This window comes from Lupinus angustifolius, chromosome LG20 (assembly GCF_001865875.1).
Source record: "Lupinus angustifolius cultivar Tanjil chromosome LG20, LupAngTanjil_v1.0, whole genome shotgun sequence".
Taxonomy (NCBI): Eukaryota; Viridiplantae; Streptophyta; class Magnoliopsida; order Fabales; family Fabaceae; genus Lupinus; species Lupinus angustifolius.
In genome coordinates, this window is record NC_032028.1 from 5048854 (window position 1) to 5068979 (window position 20126).

General features: G+C 32.1%; 2 protein-coding genes across 3 annotated transcripts; both read right to left on the reverse strand.

The window, feature by feature from the left end:
* LOC109336567 (U3 small nucleolar RNA-associated protein 25) lies at positions 51 to 12404 on the reverse strand. Its single transcript, XM_019573244.1, has 24 exons — positions 12299 to 12404; positions 11194 to 11278; positions 10601 to 10722; positions 9890 to 10064; positions 9404 to 9542; positions 8499 to 8622; positions 8052 to 8149; positions 7861 to 7977; positions 7388 to 7468; positions 6494 to 6678; positions 6194 to 6266; positions 5950 to 6009; positions 5798 to 5836; positions 5609 to 5697; positions 4727 to 4791; positions 4499 to 4545; positions 4165 to 4224; positions 3031 to 3102; positions 2346 to 2375; positions 2160 to 2254; positions 1917 to 2022; positions 1492 to 1554; positions 994 to 1065; positions 51 to 155 (listed from the first exon to the last, which is right to left on the reverse strand). The coding sequence occupies exons 2-24, from the start codon at positions 11235 to 11237 to the stop codon at positions 78 to 80; spliced, it is 2034 nt and encodes a 677-aa protein (XP_019428789.1). The 5' UTR covers positions 11238 to 11278; positions 12299 to 12404; the 3' UTR covers positions 51 to 77.
* On the reverse strand, positions 14102 to 18575 carry LOC109336518 (NAD(P)H-dependent 6'-deoxychalcone synthase-like). Of its 2 annotated transcripts, none has more exons than XM_019573162.1 (5): positions 18167 to 18575; positions 15708 to 15951; positions 14973 to 15152; positions 14357 to 14572; positions 14102 to 14286 (listed from the first exon to the last, which is right to left on the reverse strand). In XM_019573162.1, exons 1-4 carry the CDS (start codon positions 18496 to 18498, stop codon positions 14372 to 14374), a joined length of 957 nt encoding a protein of 318 aa, XP_019428707.1. In that variant the 5' UTR covers positions 18499 to 18575; the 3' UTR covers positions 14102 to 14286; positions 14357 to 14371. The 2 variants fall into 2 exon arrangements, with proteins under 2 accessions (XP_019428707.1, XP_019428706.1); XM_019573161.1 differs by lacking the exon at positions 18167 to 18575 and adding an exon at positions 16918 to 17355.

A 20126-nucleotide genomic window follows, 5' to 3' on the forward strand; every position in this document is an offset into this window, starting at 1 on the left:
TATAAATCCATGAAACATGAAATTCTATTCATCTAAGTTACACTTCAAAAGGTCCAGACTTGGAGTGCAGCAAAATGCTAATCGCAGAACACAAAAACACCTTTCTTTGCAGCTACCATCCTTTTTGCTGGAGCAGTTCCAACAATTCTCTCCAGCTGAAATTTATAGGTATAAATGAGAAGAGTATATAACATATTTAAAATCATTATATGTAATTAAAGTAACCCTGAAAGGAAGCAAAATGAAAACAAGATGACAAGGCTAGCAGTATATTTTATAAATGAATACTTCCAAATACTGCTACCACTTATCTCAATCCCTATCCAGTACTAGACTCTACAACACTTGAAAGGATCCCATCCGATACCATGATAGTTTCTAACTTGTCACCACTAATTGCTCAATTACTGAGAAAGCCAATTAACATTTTCTCATTTCATTTTTTAGAGCAGTCAATTTAATAAAAGGAACCAAAAGGAAACTAATAATTCTCTTTTCCTGTTCCATAGGACTAGATATTAAAATTTTATGTCCCGCAAAGTGGGCCATACCTTTCTCATTCACCATGAAATATAATCTAAACAATTGTCTGATGCTAAAACCAATTGACCGATCAGTAAGAGTGCCACAAGGTTATGGCACATTTTGAGGGACAAGAAATGTTATTCAAAGAACTCCACGGGCACGTATGGATTTGTAAAACTATCCAGATGCTCCAAGAAATTATAGAAGTACAGTTAATAAAGAATCTACAGTTTCTCAAAAAAATGTTCAAAGTAGACATGTGGCGTTGAAAAAGCCTATATGGTCATACTATTGTCAACAATGAAGTAGCAAGAAAAGAGAACAGGAAGCAATAAAACACCAAGCCAAACGCCAACCTTTCTGTTTAACTCTCCCTCTTCATCATCAATAACCTTTCTCAACCCACACACACTACATTCCAACAAGTAACATAATACTAAAAGGAGTTCAAAGAGAGTAGTGTATAACCCGAAGCTTGTCAAGGAAAGAAAATAGAACAGTGCAAGCCATATTATCAGACCCATCAAGCATATTCACGATCTGCAACAAAAAAAAGGTGCAGGGATGAAATTTAAGATTCAAGATTATGTTTTCATCCACAGGTCATAAGGACATGATAATAACATCCGACACAAAATTATATCAACTAAAAATCTGGAAATGCACAGGCTATCGAAACAAAATAGAAACAACAAAAAATTACTAAGGTGGTTTTTGGATTATGCTCTTTTGAAAGAGTCTGTTATATTTTTCAGGAGTATAACTCAAACTTCTAGCCATAAATGGCTTTCTAGGTTGGACGTCCCAAGGGACTAGATTGCTCTTTTAAGCTTAAATATTTTTTCTCATTCCTATAATGTTTTTGTAGCCTTAGAGGATTCCTACGCGTGTTTTATATCCATTTCATAGTGAATTCTTTGAGAGATAACAGGTGAGAAAAACATCCTACTTTACAAGCTTGCTCACCTCAGGGTAAAACTCCTTCCTCTCTGGGAGTGAATAAATAATTAAATTCTGAACCCCACGAATCTGCAATCAAGAAACAAACTAAATTTGTCAATATTGTGTATCATTAACACTTCAGTACATACAACATAAACTAAGCTAAACACAAATATCAGTCATGGCCTCCATCATTAACACTTTGGACTAGGGTATACGTAATCCTATCAATTCTATTAATGGTCATTGTTTATTTTGTGTAACATAATTCCCATTCTAAATGGCATAAATTTCAACATTAATGATACAAAACGTTATAATTTGACAAACAACCAACAGGCAGCAGGTCTTTTAATATTTTTGTTCTTTCAAACTAACAGAACATACAGCTCTTACAACAGAGAGAAAACAAAAGGAAATTTGAAAAGAACCTATTATGTGCACACAACCTTATATCTGTGGTAAAAATGAGATCTCTCAGTGTAAAGCATAATTTTCCTTGTCCCTTCATAGAACCAAAGACGCGCACGAGAAATATCACTTTGGGTTGTATATCTAAATTAAGAAGAAAAAAGTTATAAATCACAATGCAGATAGGAGCAACATTGCAATTCACTATAAAGTTATGATCAATAATATAAAACCAATAAAATAAGAACAAAAATGGTATAATAATTAAAATAGCTCCTTACTCCCCAAGAAGACAGAAGGATGCATTCTGTGACTTCAAAAAGTTTCTGATCCGAATAAATTCGAAGTAAGAATTGGTAAACAGCATGATCCCTCCCTGCATAAAAAATTTCATCAAAGAAAGCAAGATCATTACAATATAAATTATGACAAGCATACACACTAGAAATTTCAGAGAGAAAAACTACCTGATCAGAATCTTTGATTCTAGGGAAAACCTGCAAGAAAAGAATGATCGACATTATCAAAATATGACCCGGAAGGTGTCAAAAGAAATTTCAATCATAAGCACATAATCATTGATACTTTTAGAACTATCCATAGATGGAAAAGGCTTTGGTTGTTGTTGTTGTAAGTTGTAACCTATTATGGCTTAATTCACAATTACTAGTACAAGAAGACATAATTTCTCATTTAAAGTAATCAAGCCAGTGCCACAGTGGCCTATTATGAAAGCTCAGATTGAGTAAAAAAGAATCCAAATAATTTAAATTCTTATGGATCGTAAAAGTAATTTAGAGAAAAAGATATGTCTGATTAACTGGGTTTAAACAAATTAGTATGAGTCATGTGAGTGATTACACGAGGAGGGCATGAGGCAAAAATTATTCATTGGACAGGAAGACAGGATTTTGTGAAAATGTGTCTACTGACCATCAAAATTATGCAAAAATGATATCCACACACTTTCAGTATCATGGGTATCCAGGTGAAAGTTTCCCATCCAGGCTGACTAGAGGTTTACACAGTGATTTTCAGTCTATAATAAGGTTACGAAAGTATGCTTGCTTGACATATGACTTCAGCCAATTTACTCTGCAAAGATAGTGGATAGCCAGAAAGAATGGAAAACCACAATTCCAAAATACATACCTTCTTAACAAAATATTCAAAACGGGCATCATCAGCATCTACTATCGAGTCTACATCAAATCGCTCATAAATCTACAGTATACAAGATTTAGCAAAATTATTAGAATTAGAGATAGTAAGCTGCAAACATACCGAGATAATTTGGTAACGCTGAAGACATAAAAATGAATTGCCTAATTGTGACAAGGATGAATGTTTCAGCCAAGTCAGCCACATAAAATAACAGTATAAGATATAGTTTATTAAAATGCTTTTCAAACTATTATGATATTTGGTACTCAAAATACATAGTTAAAGGATAAGTTTTATAACTGAGGATATTAAAGTCTTTTGGTATTAGCACCCTTTTTAATATCAAGACACAGTGACATTGAAAATCAAAGTGACTAGTAAAGAAACTTCTCAACTGCTCATTCATGTTCACAACCATGTCTCCATTCAATTTGACTTTTATGGTTTGTGTTTTAGTTTTCATTTAAGCCTCGAATTTCGTCTTTTCTTGCTTCACATTTTGTTAAAGAATTTAAATTTTATCTTCCTTTATGTCTTCAAGTTCGATGCTATTTTGAGGGAGCCACTTGTTTGTTAAGATCTTTGAAGTAGTGACTATTATGCACAACCATAGCTAAGCAAAAAATAGAACAGTGCACAGATAGTATTTCACCATAAGTTTTTAAGACAAATCGCTTTCACGCTATTGGACATACAAGAAATATACTAATTTATGAAAACATACGTATTAACCAATCATCCCTCAATACTAACTTACCAACTAAGAAAACGCAGCCTGAAAGATAGAGTCTCTTTTCTACATACAGGTAGAAAATCTAGAATAAAGATAAACTGTATAGCAAGGTAGATCAATATCATTAATGAATCAATTTTTCCACATATGTTCAAGTAATAATAAACAATGAACACCATTCTACATATAACATAAGAGATCCAAAGAAACTGACAGCAATAGTTTTGCCTATTAGACTACAAGGATGCATCTAGACCCAAATGGTTTCCTTCCTATCAGAAACACTATGCATTAACTAGGCCTTAATTGGCATCACAATAGTTTAAAGGGACAACATGCAGAGTAGTAATTCAATATTTCAAAAAGCCAATAAAATCAAGAAAGCATACTTGTCGTATTTGGGGTAGCACTTTGTGTAGAACACCTTTATATTCAGAGATCAGCTTCACCTGCAGATATTTGATCAAAAAAATTGATTTCAACATTAGGAACATAACTATTTTGATGGGTGTAACCGTGTATGCAACAAGGAAAAAACTCATTGAAGTTTTCATTTATCAATAAAAGTAAATGACTATATAAAGGAGCAGAGAAAAATTAAGAGATCTTGACATAGTCAGAACTATTCAGCCATGATTATCCCTAAAAGCTCCAGAACTGAAGGCGGGTACAAACCTTAAACCATGCAAAAACATAGAAAATTTAACCAGACATGCTACATACCTTCCCTTCATAGTTAAAACATTGATGATTGAATGAGGCATTTATATCTGCAACAAGGAAATGTATTACCATATGAAGTAATCTTCCAGCAAACAAACATGTGCACCATTTATCAATCAGAAGAAACAGATGAATAACATCTTGTCTTTTTCTAAAGAAGGTAAAGACCAAAAGTATCATAAAATGTTGTTCATTAAAGCCTTGGCAACAAGAGGGAGGATTGATTACCTGGATTTGAATAACAACCCATAATTATTGTTTGCCTGTAAAATCTGGCATAATCATCAAGATACCTAAACAAGGAATACAAACTTGTGGATTAATTTCAAAATTCATATGTAGGAAAACCATAAATTCTTATCTCATTTCAGACCCATTGCCTCTGATAATCCAAGTATAATATGAGTTTGTGCAGAAAATAAATAATGATATAAAAAGAAATCCAGTCCCTTCTGTGAAATCCAATCAAATGGAAATAATAGAGAATACAAATGGCATGCATAAGAACGTACACGTTGACATATCAATCTTCATCTTAAAAATGAAAAAAATTCCACTTGATATTTTATTTACATGCATATACGTCCATGAGTGCCTGTCAGCATGTCTTCCTGTCTCTCACAGGAAGAGAACATATATCACACAAATATTGGAGAAACTGGCTATTAGTTGAAATGTGAAACAATGCAACTGTACAGTGCTCCAAAGAAAAAGTAGTAAATTTAGGCAATCCTTAGAAGGAAATGTCATAATGCAATATTCTTGTTATAGTATTTATTAGTAGCTTCTTCATGGAATGACATTGCGATTGAAAGGGTTGCAAATTTCTTATACATAGTTATCGATATAAAACCATTAAGAGCAAACTTTTTAAAGCAGTTTTCATGTAGATATGTAGCATTTTTTAGCCTTAGGGTTATTGCTTTCTTCTAGTCTTTTTCTGTTTAGAAGGGTGTATTATCCTCTTCTCTCAATTTAATTTCCCTCTATAATAGAATTTATTCAGTCATGAAAACAGAGATGGAAGAAAAAGCATGGAGATTTCATAACAGGCAGGGAAAAAACCAAAAAAATCAAATTCATTGCAGAAAGAGATAATATAGAATTTACCATGGTCTAATGCGCATAACATTTGTTCCTGGCTGCTTAGACGGTAAGCGGTTCAAGTGCTCGATAACAGTATGCACATGAGACCAATTCTATCAAGTTTCAACAATAATGAGAAACAACATTCATATGGTAGTCCAAATTACAGGGTCCTTCAATTTGTTAATAGTTTAAAGAAACATCACTACAAACCTGCATTGCTATTACATCTGCGTGATCAATTATCAAAACCTGCTCAAAAAAATATACACTTTGTCAACTTCAAAACACATGATCCACGTAGATGGAAACTGCTTGTCTGGATAGAATTATTTAGTCCAACAACAAGAGACAGGGCAATTTACCTCTATGGATGAAAGAAAATCTACATCTTTGTCCTTATTACTCCCAGCCTCTTCGATTTTCTAACATTCAGAACAATCTGGTATTATTACTATTAACATATATAAGCAATATATTAAAAAAGCAAGTTAAACCAGTCACAGGACTCAAAATATAATCTAAAGAGAACTGAAAGAAGTCTCTTGAGTGAAACATGAATCCAAGAAACTATGCATAAATGAGGTAAAAAAATTAGAAACTGCTTACATTAGCCAAGCAGAGCGCTGAAGCAACAATGATGTCTGAGGTATGGAAATCACTGAACAACTTGATTGTCTTCCTGCACGGAATGAAGCATATAGCTTATATTAGAAATGAGAAAATCAAGTCAAATTAGATTATGTAACAACTTACAACAAATACAAAGATTGAGAAAAGCGACATCCCATTAATTTAGATAGAGTACAGTAACAGTAATATGGCAGTACAGATATTGAGCAGAGTAATAATACAGGAAAAGTAAAGGCAACAAAGAATGCTAATCACTACAAGAATGTAACTTATTACCTAGTAAATTTGATGCCCATCATAAAGTCGTCCTCATTATTGCCACTAAAAAGTGCTTCAAAGTCAGATGGTTTGGATAAATTCTGAGGTTTTGCATCATCAGCCTCCAGATCATTTTCCTTTTGGCCTTCATGTTCTTCACTTCCAAATTTAGTGGCAAAACGGTCCATATGCTCAACATTGGCCTAAGAAAATAAAACGTAGATATCATAGGGACCTCCAGAGTTGCTTATCTTGATAGAGGAAGATATGATACTAGAAAAAAGGTGGCCCAATGCACGAGACTCTCATCTAGTGAGTTCTAGGGAGGGTATATGTAGGCAATCTTACCCTCACAAGCAGACACAATTTCCGGTATTTGAGCGCATGACCTCTAGGTCCCAAGGCAGCAACCTCACTGTTGCGCCAATATCACAAGGAAGATGTGATAAAGAAGCTGGATAATATTAATAAGCAACAACATCTGCAACAATTAATCTATTAATACTTCTATAAATATTTATATGATATTCTAGTAATAGAATATCTAATAAATATTTACGAATGTCTAATATTTGTAGAAATTTAAATAAGCCAACATCCTCAAACTTGACCAAAAAGTTGCATTTATAGAAACAAGGATATGTGTTTTGTATCCCAAAAGAGATTCACAACAAAGGAAAAATAGCTGAATTTGACAGCATTACACTTTAATCAGTATGACATTATTCATTAACAACCATGTTATGCAAAAAGATCAATTCTAATGTCCAGCTTAAGAATTGAGGCAACACTTCACACTACCTCCAGAACACACATCGATACTATATAATGTTCAAGAGTCCAGACCATGGTTAAATAGATTGACTATATGTTGAAAAAATTGATTATAAAAGAACGAGAAAACTAAAGTACCTTATAAACTGAAGGTGTAAGCTGTATAAGCCTCTTTACAACACGGTACACAATGCTAGCCAATGGCAATAAAATTAAAACCTGGAGCACAAAACAGAAAAAAGAGTTTACTTTTTGTTTAAAACATATCAAATTAACATAGAGAAGATCTGGTAATTAAGCTTAACACTGCTAAGATAGAAGCTAGAGTCTAACTAAGTGCATTTAAAGGGAATACCAAGTAAATCAATTAAACATAGAAAAAATGTCAGAAGTATTCTGAAATCTATAATCAAGTGTACATTTAAGGAACCAAATATACCAATTAATTTAAAATAAGTGGTTGCAGAATGTCTTTCTCTAAGTGAAGCATCTCAAAGGACATCAGAACCAATAGGGTCAAACAAAGTACAGAACACTGATTAAGATACCCAAGTGGCAAGGGAAATTAGAATCAGAAATCATTAAGAAAAGAATAATTAAGAGTCCTTTACCTTTGGACGAGTAAAACCTTGATCTCGAAATCTATCAATATCAGCCGTCTCTCCAACCTTGGTCAGTTTGGCATCATTCTTTTTCACACAGTCTCTTGTTCTGAAGACGTGATTGAGCTGTGCATAATAGTCGTTAAGTCAAAGATGTTCACAAACAGCATAGTTTTATGTAGGAAGGAAAATTTGCTTACAGAATGCATTATATATGCATCCATGATGCTTGTGTCTTCAAGGCCTTTGAGATAAAATGGTCTCTTGCTACAGTGAAGTATATCCCGGTAACTGTTGCCTGGAAGGTTTGAGGATTTTACATTAATAATATGCAGGATAAAATAAAACCAGCACAAGAAATAGTGAAACTTATTTGCTTCTTCTTCGCTTGGCTCCTTGACCTTTTGCTATTTCCTTATATTACAAGGATTATCAGTGTTGAAATATTTTTTAAGCAAGATACAAGAATTTTTTTTCCTTCTGAAAATGAAAAGAAACTGTATCTTAAACACATCCTTAGTGAAGCAAACATTCAGGATAAATATAGGGAAACTCGGGGGCATTATGTAACCATTTAATGATAACAACTACAAGCGAATTAGAGAAGTAAGAACATAATGATCCACTGAGATTTCAGATGAACTCACAAAGGGAGAGAAACAACTTTTGTTTATCCGAATTGATATCCTTGCCTCCAGATGACTTGTAGACATCCATCCAGTGCTCATACAACTTTTCCTTCAGACCATCATAAGAATTGATATCCAAACCCTAAAATAGAAAGCAACAAACAAAAAGTTACATGTACTTGAGCAAACACAAGAGAATATATATTTTTTACACTATTAATATGCAAATGTTAGTGCTTCACACGGGTAGCATAACTAAGACTCTAGTTGTGCCAACCAAGCTTTTACAATGTATAATCCCCTAAACCTGCACCAAACTCATTCACCTTATCATTGTACAAATACCTAAACCTGTATCAGTTTCATAATTCAATAGAATATACAGAATAAATTTGAACTACTTTCCTCTCTTCTGTAATACTCTTCTCCACTTCTCTGAATCTAAAAAATATTATGATTTTACAAGACATACAATTACAATTTACAACATACCTAAGAAGAATGCTGATCCCATTTGGAAATTACCATTGCATATTTTATCTTCACTTCTAGGACAACTATCAAAGTCTTTAAGACACACAACATCGACTCAATTAACTATTATCAACTCAAAAAGTAACTTTACCAACAAAATAACTAGTATGCAAACAAAGTCAACAAAACAATCTTCTATTTATTTCAAAACCTAAAAAGGTCAAGGGAATGAAAGTTGATTACATGCTTGCAATACCTAATTACATTTTCCCATGTAACACACACTAATTGAGTGCAATAAAAAATTAGAAAGGGGATGAAAGCCACCAAGGCCAACTTTTCCCCAAGGCTCCCATCTATTGTACTAAAGTTTTCGCTTTCACAGAGACATCGAAACATGGAATCATGGAATCATGGACATATAAAAAGAAAATAATGACATGAAATACCTCCAAAAAATTCTCTCCAGTTCCTATCCATTTGCTATTTGACATACCGGTAGCCGGTATCTCCCAGTTAAATTTCAAGTTTCCTTGGTTCTCAATTTCTTCTTTTGATAAGTCATGTTGCAAATGTAAATCAAAAGAACTGCATGGAAAAAACAAAGTCAGATTAGAGACGGCGATGCATACAAAAAGAAAACTAATGCAGGCTATGTACAATTGTACATTTACCAAGTATTGAACAAAATAACAACCGAATTATCAGTAGCTGGTTAGCAGTCATCAGATTGATTGCAAATCATGCAGATGAGGTCAAATTATTAAAATATATAATACAGAAATCAGTTGTTATGAAGAAGTAAAAGAAAACATACAATGTTTCCAAGGATAGCTTATCCTTCCCCATAGTTTTAATTTTTTTCTTCTCTCTGATGAAGTCATACTTCTTAATGAGAAAACGACAGCGACAGCAGAAATTTAATGTTAACAAACCTCAAATGCACTGAGTTCTCAGAAGTTGATTGACCATTGATTTTGATATCCTCTTCATCTGAATGAGAAAATTCAACATTGTCTTCAGTGTCAGAATCTTCTGCCAATCCAGAATCAGTATCTTCCTGATGTTGACTTTCCACAATTTTGCTTGTTGGAGTCTCATTCTCAAACCCTAAGTGAGTGAAGAATAAGAACATAAAAAAGGATAACCCACAATTATATAATTATCAAATGATAGTGAAAATGAGGAGATATGGCAGATAAGAGTAAACAGTCAGTTGGAGTAGTAGAGCATGCAATCAGGAACCAGTGATTAAATTCACATAACCATAGCCTAACAAAATGACATTATTTGGACTACAACAAAAATTGCAACTCTAACTGAACACTAATAAGTTTTTTTTGTAGGAGTCCATGAGGCTCCCAACTGACAAGAAAAAAGCTATAAACCTGATCATATACCCTTAGGGTTTGTTTGTGAGTTAAATTTTGGAGAGGAAAGAAGGGAAAGGAAAGACTTCAGAGTCATCTCACATGTATATTTCATGGCTCTGAAGCCTTCTAGGCCTTCCTTCCCCTTTGAAACTCCACTCGCAAACAGACCCTTAAAGAACCTAAATGAATGATAAAACCATAAGCAGAACTCTGCTACACATCAAGTTCATGGCTTCTAAATAAATATGTAATTATAAAATATGTTAATCAAACCTTCTACATCATCATGGTGACCTATCAGCATGCTGTGAGATTCAGGGACGTCAGTGTCTTTCCTCTTTTTCCCACCTTTACCCTGTTTTACTTTTTTCTCACTTTTGCCTTCCTTCCATTTCCTTTAAAATAGGCAGAGCAATGCACTTCATTAATTAAACAAGGCAAAAAATTATCATGCACCAGTGTAACTCAAAGTTGATAAACACGAGTAAGAGAATAATTAGAATACTATGAATAGCATATTAAAAAACAAAAACAAAAATAGGAACAAAAAAATAATTCTATCTGAAACCTAATAAAAGGCCAGCCCAGTCACAACGCTGCAGCATCAAATGAGAGCAAGAGATTTTGATTTTCAGAGGGACGTGGTTGATAGAGCAGTGAAGTAGAGAAGGCGGAAACTATAATGACCAGTTTACCCATGAATATACAAAGAACGAGGGTTTCTATAGTAATTTTTCGATTAAGAGAGGGCCCTGAATCACAGATTCAGGGTAGTCAAGTATGATTGTTTGTTGGTCTAAATTGGTGTCCATCATCAACTAGCTGCTAAAGATAAAAAAGCAAACCATTAATTATTTACTGATTACCTTTTCGAGTTAGAAGTAGTAGGGCCAGTGCGGGACTTCATCATCGTCTTCGTAGTGCTAGTTTTATTTGGATGATTTCCAATACCTGCATAGGAATTAGAAATGCAATAAGCAACAAATCAATCAACCCAAGCAGAGAAAGTTGGCCATTGGCATTGCTATTGCTATTGTTGAATGCTGAGTGAAGAAAATAAAAATAAGAAAAAGGGAACACAACGCGAATTCTATTGAACCAGCTACTCTATACTATCATTTCAGCGAGTATGTTTGAATAGTACTAGGTATGGAAAAGAGCTGGGAAACTAGACCTTGGCTTAATAAGCATAATATGTTTCCCAAATGCAAGAGTTTGACCTATTCAAATTTTGCATCGCAAAGTCACATCAAGTTAGCTATATTTAGTTCTTACATTTATCGCAAAGTCACATCAATTATGTTATTATTATTTGATTACATCTCTTTATGCTTGGCTTGTTTTAAACCCCTTAAATTAATTTTCTCCATGTTATATATGTTTTGTTTAGTATGAACCCCTCATGGGTAAATGTCTGGCTCCGCCACTATGCCCCGCATCACTATTATGAGGTCTAAGTGTAGCCGATTTACCTGCCAAAGGCCATTTTCTAAGGCCTGGTCTAGCTAAGATTATTTTGAAAGGCCTCCTCTACAATATACCTTTAAACAGGCCGATAGGTCTTAAAATATTAGCATCTAAAGCAGTTCTCAATTCTAAGAATATGAGAACCTGAAGGTGAAACAAACACATTTAGAATGATAAAATGGGAGAGTGGGGAAAGGAAAATGCCGAAAAGCTTAAGTAAAAACAGCACTGTCAATCAGAGTTTTTATCAGCATTGCAATCTTCCACATTATCCTAATGCATTTTTGAGGTTGCACCAACACACACATACTCACCAACCGAGTACATACAGAAATAAAATATCATATAGGTTTGCAATATATGTATAAATTAAAAAAAAATCATCCATAAAATCAAATTAGTGCGAAACCGAAGCAGAATGAAATTGGTGTGAAATCATAGCAGAAGAACGAAAGCAAAAAAAAAAAGGAATTATGGAGTGAAATGCAGAGGGAGCATGTAAACCTGAAAAGAGCAGAAGAAGTTGAGGAAGGTCAAAAGAAGCCAAGTAAGAAGATTAGTTGAGACGGCGGTGAAGAGAGGAGGAGCAAGTTTCTTGTGTTTTTTCTTCCCTTTATAAGTACCAAATTGCTCAGCTTAAATTAATATATATATATATATATATATATAGTCGAGAATAAATAAATAAATAAAAATTAGTTGAAAATAATGTAATTAGAAAGAAATTAGTTCCCACAACATGCTTGACAATGACAAAAACAAAATTATAATCAAATATCAAACCTTTGGCGAACCTCTCTTTTGCCTTGGTTGAGTGATTAATTACCTTTAACAAAACAAAACCTTTGTGATTTGTGAAAATTCATCCACCCTATACTATAACAAAGTTGATAAAACATCAAACAACCTTTAATCCTTTAATCTTCATGCTTATCTCACATGTGATTAATTATTTTTATTAAAACTAGTTGTCAATTGGCACTCTGTGCCATATCATCTTCATCTTATATACTTTAAGAAAAAATAATTTAAATATAAGAAACGTAAGATTTAAGAATATAATATGTGGTAATTGATATAATATATATAAAATTTCTGTAAGTTTCTCATTTTGTGCCAATGATAATCATTACGGAGTTGTTGGACATTTTTTATATATTATTGTGCGTTCTTCTTGGGTTGAGAAAGAAATAATATACAAATATGGTAAAGAATGGAAGAGTAATAATACATTAATGTAAAAATGAAAGCAATGTGTGAAAAGTTTATATTACATATTCATGAAAGAGGTTACAAAAGGATAAATTTGGAATATAAAAATTAAGTCATGGTGATTGCTTTTTGTTTTGGCTTAATAATATAGATATAGATAAAACTTGTGGTTGAATTTTGATGTTTTCCTTCATATAATATCAAGGTGAAAACTTTGAGGAACATGTACATAGGATTTTTCTAATGTGTACCACATGACACATTTTAATTTATCCAAAAATATTAAGTTGTTATTGGAAATTGAAAAGGGCAACTTTATTTCATATGTACATGAATTTTAAAATTGATGGATGATCAACTTATGTAAACTAATGAACATATTAAAACATATATATTTTTCTCTGGTAATCCACCTTTTATTACTTAATGTCTTATTTGATAACAAGCTCTACCATGAGAGAAATTCAAGCAAGCTCTCTCTTCTAACATGATAGAAACATAGATAATTTTTACCCTAGTATATAGTAATGGTAATGAGTTGTCCAACTTGTTTAGCTCTACCAACAAATCAAAAGTGGGCACAAATATATTCATTTAGGATATTATTAATAAATTATCATGCTTCATATTTTAAAACGAGTAAATAAAAAAGTAGGAAAATTTTCATACAACTAAATAAAAAAAAGTAAGCAAAAAGTTGAAGGAAAAAATAAAAATAAAAACTTTGGCAGGTTACACCACAATGTCATGTTGCAGTTTTTCAGGAATCAGAATATATTACGTCGCGATTTAATTGAATTTGATTTTTTTTAAATATTAAGCTCATGGGTCCAATAGAAGTGTAAGTATGATAGACAAATGAGCCAGAAATACACTACAATTGTATGTGTTACCCGCAATAAATTGAGGACCATATGAACTGTGAGGCTAACATTGTTGATTTTTTCATCTATATTCCTATGATTGTGCCATGAGTAAGTTACTACTTTTAAAAAAATAAAACTTTTGTGAATAGAATAATTCATTCATTTTGGTTAATTTGAAAGGAAAACATAGAAAGTACATTACATATTACAATATTTAAATTTCAAAGTCTTGGATATACCACTTTCTAATGTATATTTTTTTATATGTGAAACTAACACCCATGTTTCAAATATATAAAGTACAAAACACAAGGAGATTCCATAGTGCCACAGACAAACTTTCTGGAGTTGAAAGTATGGGATTCTCACTCCACTTATCTCAAAGCAAAAGAGTGTTGTTGTTCATCATTTTATGATGCCACACAAAATGAAAACAAACTAACTTGGTGAATATCATAATCAAAATGAAGATAGTATTGGATTGAGCCTGATATTAAATCTAATCTTCCCCATCCCAAAGGTTATCAGTGGATACTATTGGCCCTTTAACGACACGAACCTGTTTGATTTGATTAATTTTTTCATGGTCATCTATTGTAAGTGACCAATCAAATATTTCTAAATTTTGCTTCAATCTCTCCTTGTTGTAGCTCTTCACAGCAATAGTCACACCTTGTTCATATAACCATCTAAGACATACCTATAATAAGAGAACATTTTACATTCAAATTGGTTCATCAATAAGTAGTCTAAGAATCAATACACACATGAGTTTAATAAAAGTATACCCTGAAATATAAGGTATATAAGGAATTAAGGATCCCCTGAAATGGCCAAATGAAGTTATGTCTACCCTTGATTTAATAATGTACCTAGAATCTCAAATTGCTAAATGATATAAAGTTAGATGAATCATTATTTCCTAACTTTGATTACATTGTTAGATAACTTTTGTTTTCTCTCTATCTTTCATAAGCAGACTTTCTTTTCATCACATATTTAAATACTCATTTGAGGATTGAAGTTTTATAATTATTTTTAAAAAGGAGAAGATAAGTTAAACTATTAGAATATATATGAATGACACTTAAAATTGTAACCTGAGCAACAGTTTTGCCATGAGCCTCTGCAATCTCCTTGAGCACATGACTGTCCAGAACTTCATTTGTACCCCAACTGGCCCCTTTAGCTCCCAAAGGAGAGAAAGCAGTTATGATTATACCCTTTGCTTCACAGTATTCTCTTAACTTCCTCTGATGCCAACCAGGATTCACCTCTACCTATTTGGTCACAGAGTCTAGTAATCAAACATATATAAAGTGTGTAACACGACCAAGTAGTTTATTTGACAAAAAAACAAGCTATTTGTTGGTGTTTGTATAGAAAATTATGATGGTAAAGATTGGTACGACTCAAATATGAGTTGACCGAAATAATTTATTATATAGGCAAAAACTATTAAAAACGATGAGATAATAATAATCCAAATAACAATTAATAAGATAAACATAAATTATAGATAATGAAACTAGCTAAATCCTAAATAAGATTATAATCTGTTGATCCAAATATATGTAACAGTTTGTAGAGTTGTACAAGGACTTATTTCAGTAAGCTATTTGAGGTAGCTCATAGGATAATAGTTAGAAGATTATTTCATTTTAGACTTATATACTAACCTTACCAAACATGTATGATTTGATTAGCTAGCCTATTATTTATCGAATTTTAGAACCTGACTTGTAAGTTTTCAGCTAGCTAGTTGTGCCAAGCAAAATCAGAAAACTTGTGAAATAAACAAACAATAAAAGACCAGAATGAGCACATGGGCTTACTTGATTGACTGAAGGAGGAATGGTAACAAATGAGAGTAGATTTTCAAGTTTCTTGCAAGTGAAATTGCTGACTCCAATAGATTTTGTAAGTCCTAATCTCTGGCATTCTTCCATTCTAGTCCAAACTCCCTCTAAGTCAAATGTAGTTATTACCTCATCAACATATGGCTGTTCCCAATTTCCAGGCTTCACACTGATGGGCCAGTGGATCAAATAAAGGTCCAAATATTCTAATTTCAGGGTCCTGCAGTATTGCACAAGTTTCATTTTCAGGCCTGGTGCTTGTACTTGTCTAACTAATATATTAAGACATAAGTGATTCATTTCTTACTACAATAAACCACTAATTCACATATAAATTATCTGCAGATACTTCTAGGCTGAAAGAAATCAGATTCCTTAACAACTATTTTAATGTTTGGCAGGAGATACATGATAAATGTTATTAAACAACTCTGTTTTTTAAATTTTATACTAACATTTAACAACTTTAGTTAAAATATAGTTTTGATCCTTATAGTTGTTCTAACTGGGGTAAACAGTAAATGTCCACCTACTATGTCATAAGCACACTATTTTGTAGGCAAATTCACTCTATAGGTGCACCTGGATTGAAATATTACAGTTTTGATGCACCTTTTAAGCTATTTATCATTTTGGTGTTTGAAGGAATCCTTAGTGTCGAATTTTTTATTTATTTATTAACTCCCTCATTCTTACCATTGCCAATTTGGGTTTTTTAATATTTTTTTACCTAAAGTGAAGGACTCGTCCTTGCAGTGGACGAGTTTCATGTAATATGTACTTTATATATCATAGGAAAAGGAAAATAAATGAATGGAATTGAAAGGAAGGAAGACAGAAAAGAAATTAAATGAGCATCTTTCTCTTGTTTTTGTACCATGCAACCATTATAAAATAAAATATTAAATACCCATTTTAGTTTATTATGTTTTTCGATTTTATAAATATTAAATACCCATTTCAGTCAAGGTGTATCAAGACTGTAATATTTCAGTCAAGGTGCATGCACAATAAATTTGCCCTCTTTTTTCATTGAATTATTACATTACTAATAATAAAATTGAGAAACTATATTTTCTAATCAATAAAAAGAGTTCTATGTGTTTATGGGGATATGATGTTGTGTCAATTAGAGAAGCCTTTGTGATATAATTTGAATGTAAAAAAGATAGGGAATTTTGCTTACTGAAGTGATTTCTTGAGAGCAGGAAGAACAAGATGAGGAAAATTATCAGTCAACCAAAGCTTAGAGGTGATAAAGAGTTCATCTCTAGATCCTATGAGACCAATTTCAAGAGCTCGTGCTATGGCTTCTCCCAGAGCTTCCTCAGAACCATAGTATGATGCAGTATCAAAGTGTCTGTAACCTAATTTGATAGCTTCTAATACTGCACTTTTTGTGATTTCACCACTGCTCTTGTTACTGTTAGCTGCAGTACCAAATGCTATCACTGGCATTTTGCATTGGTTGGAGGAGGATTTGAGCACAACACTCGGGATTTTGGTTCTAGTAGACATGGTTTATCAATTATCACACACACAACTCCTTACACAATATGCTTTAGTTGGATATATGCTGTTGGAGAACAAGGGTATTTTGCATCTCTTTTATAGATAGAGGGGAATTCTTCTAAATCCAGCATATTAATATTTATTTTCGGACCAATAATTCAGGATTAAAAATTAATTATTAGTTATATAATCATTTTTTTTAATTTTATTTATTTAAATATGATTTAATAACTCATATTAATTGTTCTCAATTTTTATAATAATAATATATATTATATATATTGAAGGACAATTCTATTGAATTAAAAAATGTAAAAAGTTATATAAATTCTATACATCTTTATTTATTATGGAATCCTTTGTTACGTTGAATATGGACATATCATTGAAACTCTCAATGAAGCGCGTGGCTTGAGTCCCACCTTATGATTTGTTCATACATCTTAGATAAGACATTTAATATAGTTTAAAACATTATTGTTATCATTATCATCAATATAACCTTTCATTATGCGAAGGCGTTTGCATGATTGAACGAACATTATGTGAAATTGAGTATTGATTAATGAGTGTAAAATGTGTGTAATGATGATGTAAAGATTTATATACAGTCAGTGTATTCCATTATAAAATAAAATATTAAATACCCATTTTAGTTTATTATGTTTTTCGATTTTATAAATATTAAATACCCATTTCAGTCAAGGTGTATCAAGACTGTAATATTTCAGTCAAGGTGCATGCACAATAAATTTGCCCTCTTTTTTCATTGAATTATTACATTACTAATAATAAAATTGAGAAACTATATTTTCTAATCAATAAAAAGAGTTCTATGTGTTTATGGGGATATGATGTTGTGTCAATTAGAGAAGCCTTTGTGATATAATTTGAATGTAAAAAAGATAGGGAATTTTGCTTACTGAAGTGATTTCTTGAGAGCAGGAAGAACAAGATGAGGAAAATTATCAGTCAACCAAAGCTTAGAGGTGATAAAGAGTTCATCTCTAGATCCTATGAGACCAATTTCAAGAGCTCGTGCTATGGCTTCTCCCAGAGCTTCCTCAGAACCATAGTATGATGCAGTATCAAAGTGTCTGTAACCTAATTTGATAGCTTCTAATACTGCACTTTTTGTGATTTCACCACTGCTCTTGTTACTGTTAGCTGCAGTACCAAATGCTATCACTGGCATTTTGCATTGGTTGGAGGAGGATTTGAGCACAACACTCGGGATTTTGGTTCTAGTAGACATGGTTTATCAATTATCACACACACAACTCCTTACACAATATGCTTTAGTTGGATATATGCTGTTGGAGAACAAGGGTATTTTGCATCTCTTTTATAGATAGAGGGGAATTCTTCTAAATCCAGCATATTAATATTTATTTTCGGACCAATAATTCAGGATTAAAAATTAATTATTAGTTATATAATCATTTTTTTTAATTTTATTTATTTAAATATGATTTAATAACTCATATTAATTGTTCTCAATTTTTATAATAATAATATATATTATATATATTGAAGGACAATTCTATTGAATTAAAAAATGTAAAAAGTTATATAAATTCTATACATCTTTATTTATTATGGAATCCTTTGTTACGTTGAATATGGACATATCATTGAAACTCTCAATGAAGCGCGTGGCTTGAGTCCCACCTTATGATTTGTTCATACATCTTAGATAAGACATTTAATATAGTTTAAAACATTATTGTTATCATTATCATCAATATAACCTTTCATTATGCGAAGGCGTTTGCATGATTGAACGAACATTATGTGAAATTGAGTATTGATTAATGAGTGTAAAATGTGTGTAATGATGATGTAAAGATTTATATACAGTCAGTGTATTATCTACTATTCATTTGCAATACTTTTATTTAAAAGTCAATAATAACTAAAATTAATGATAAATGATGGAATGACAATGTAAAAAATATTTAGTCGATGTTTATCTTTGTCTCTTAATTAATTAGGAACATTAAATTGGATAGTGATTTATAAGCAAAAGGAAATGATGACTTGTTGTGAATAAGAACACTCACTCCCATGGCACGACAGTATAACCTTACATTAATTAAGAGTAATTTAATTTAGATAGTGGTTGAAACTATTAGAGAGAGGGATGATGTGTTGGGTGACATGACAGGGCCGTGACAGTTCTTTTCTCCTTTTGAAATTGTTGGATGGAGGAAAAAAGTATTTTGTTTTTGTTTTCCTTTGTCTACCCCACAGGATATTCATAAAGATGGCATAAAATTTTAAAGGGAATAAAATATATTTTAGTATAAAAAGATAAGTTATATTTTCTAACTTCTAAATCATTTTCAATAAAAGTAATTTTAAAACTAAACAAAACAGTATAAGTGTTATATTTTACTATTTGGAGGAGATAAATTATATGTTGATACGAGTAATTTTCAAAAGTGGCACAAAGCGTGACTCAAACTTTAAGCAACTATTACTTGACTTAGTCAAAAATGGGATCCATTGCTCTTGAGGCTCACGCATCTGAGATTGAGGAAGCTCGCGAAGTGCTCCTTCTTCCTTAAGAAGTGTATGTTTGTCATGTTAATCACTCCCAAAATTACATTGTGGATGCATTTGCTAAGTTGGATGTTAAAGAAGACATAAGGGACTAACTACTTTTTTTATATTTCCCATGTAACAAAAAGTAGTTGATTATCATCAAAACTTATTACAATATATTTTTTATTCGAAAGAAACTTATTTTCTTTTCAATGCCAAACGTTTGCAGAAAAAATAACCAGAAGTTACGAAAGTTACTATTAAAATTTCATTTGGGTAATCTCACCTCACAATATCCTTGGTAGCTATGATAAGAAAGGAAAACCAAAAATAAAA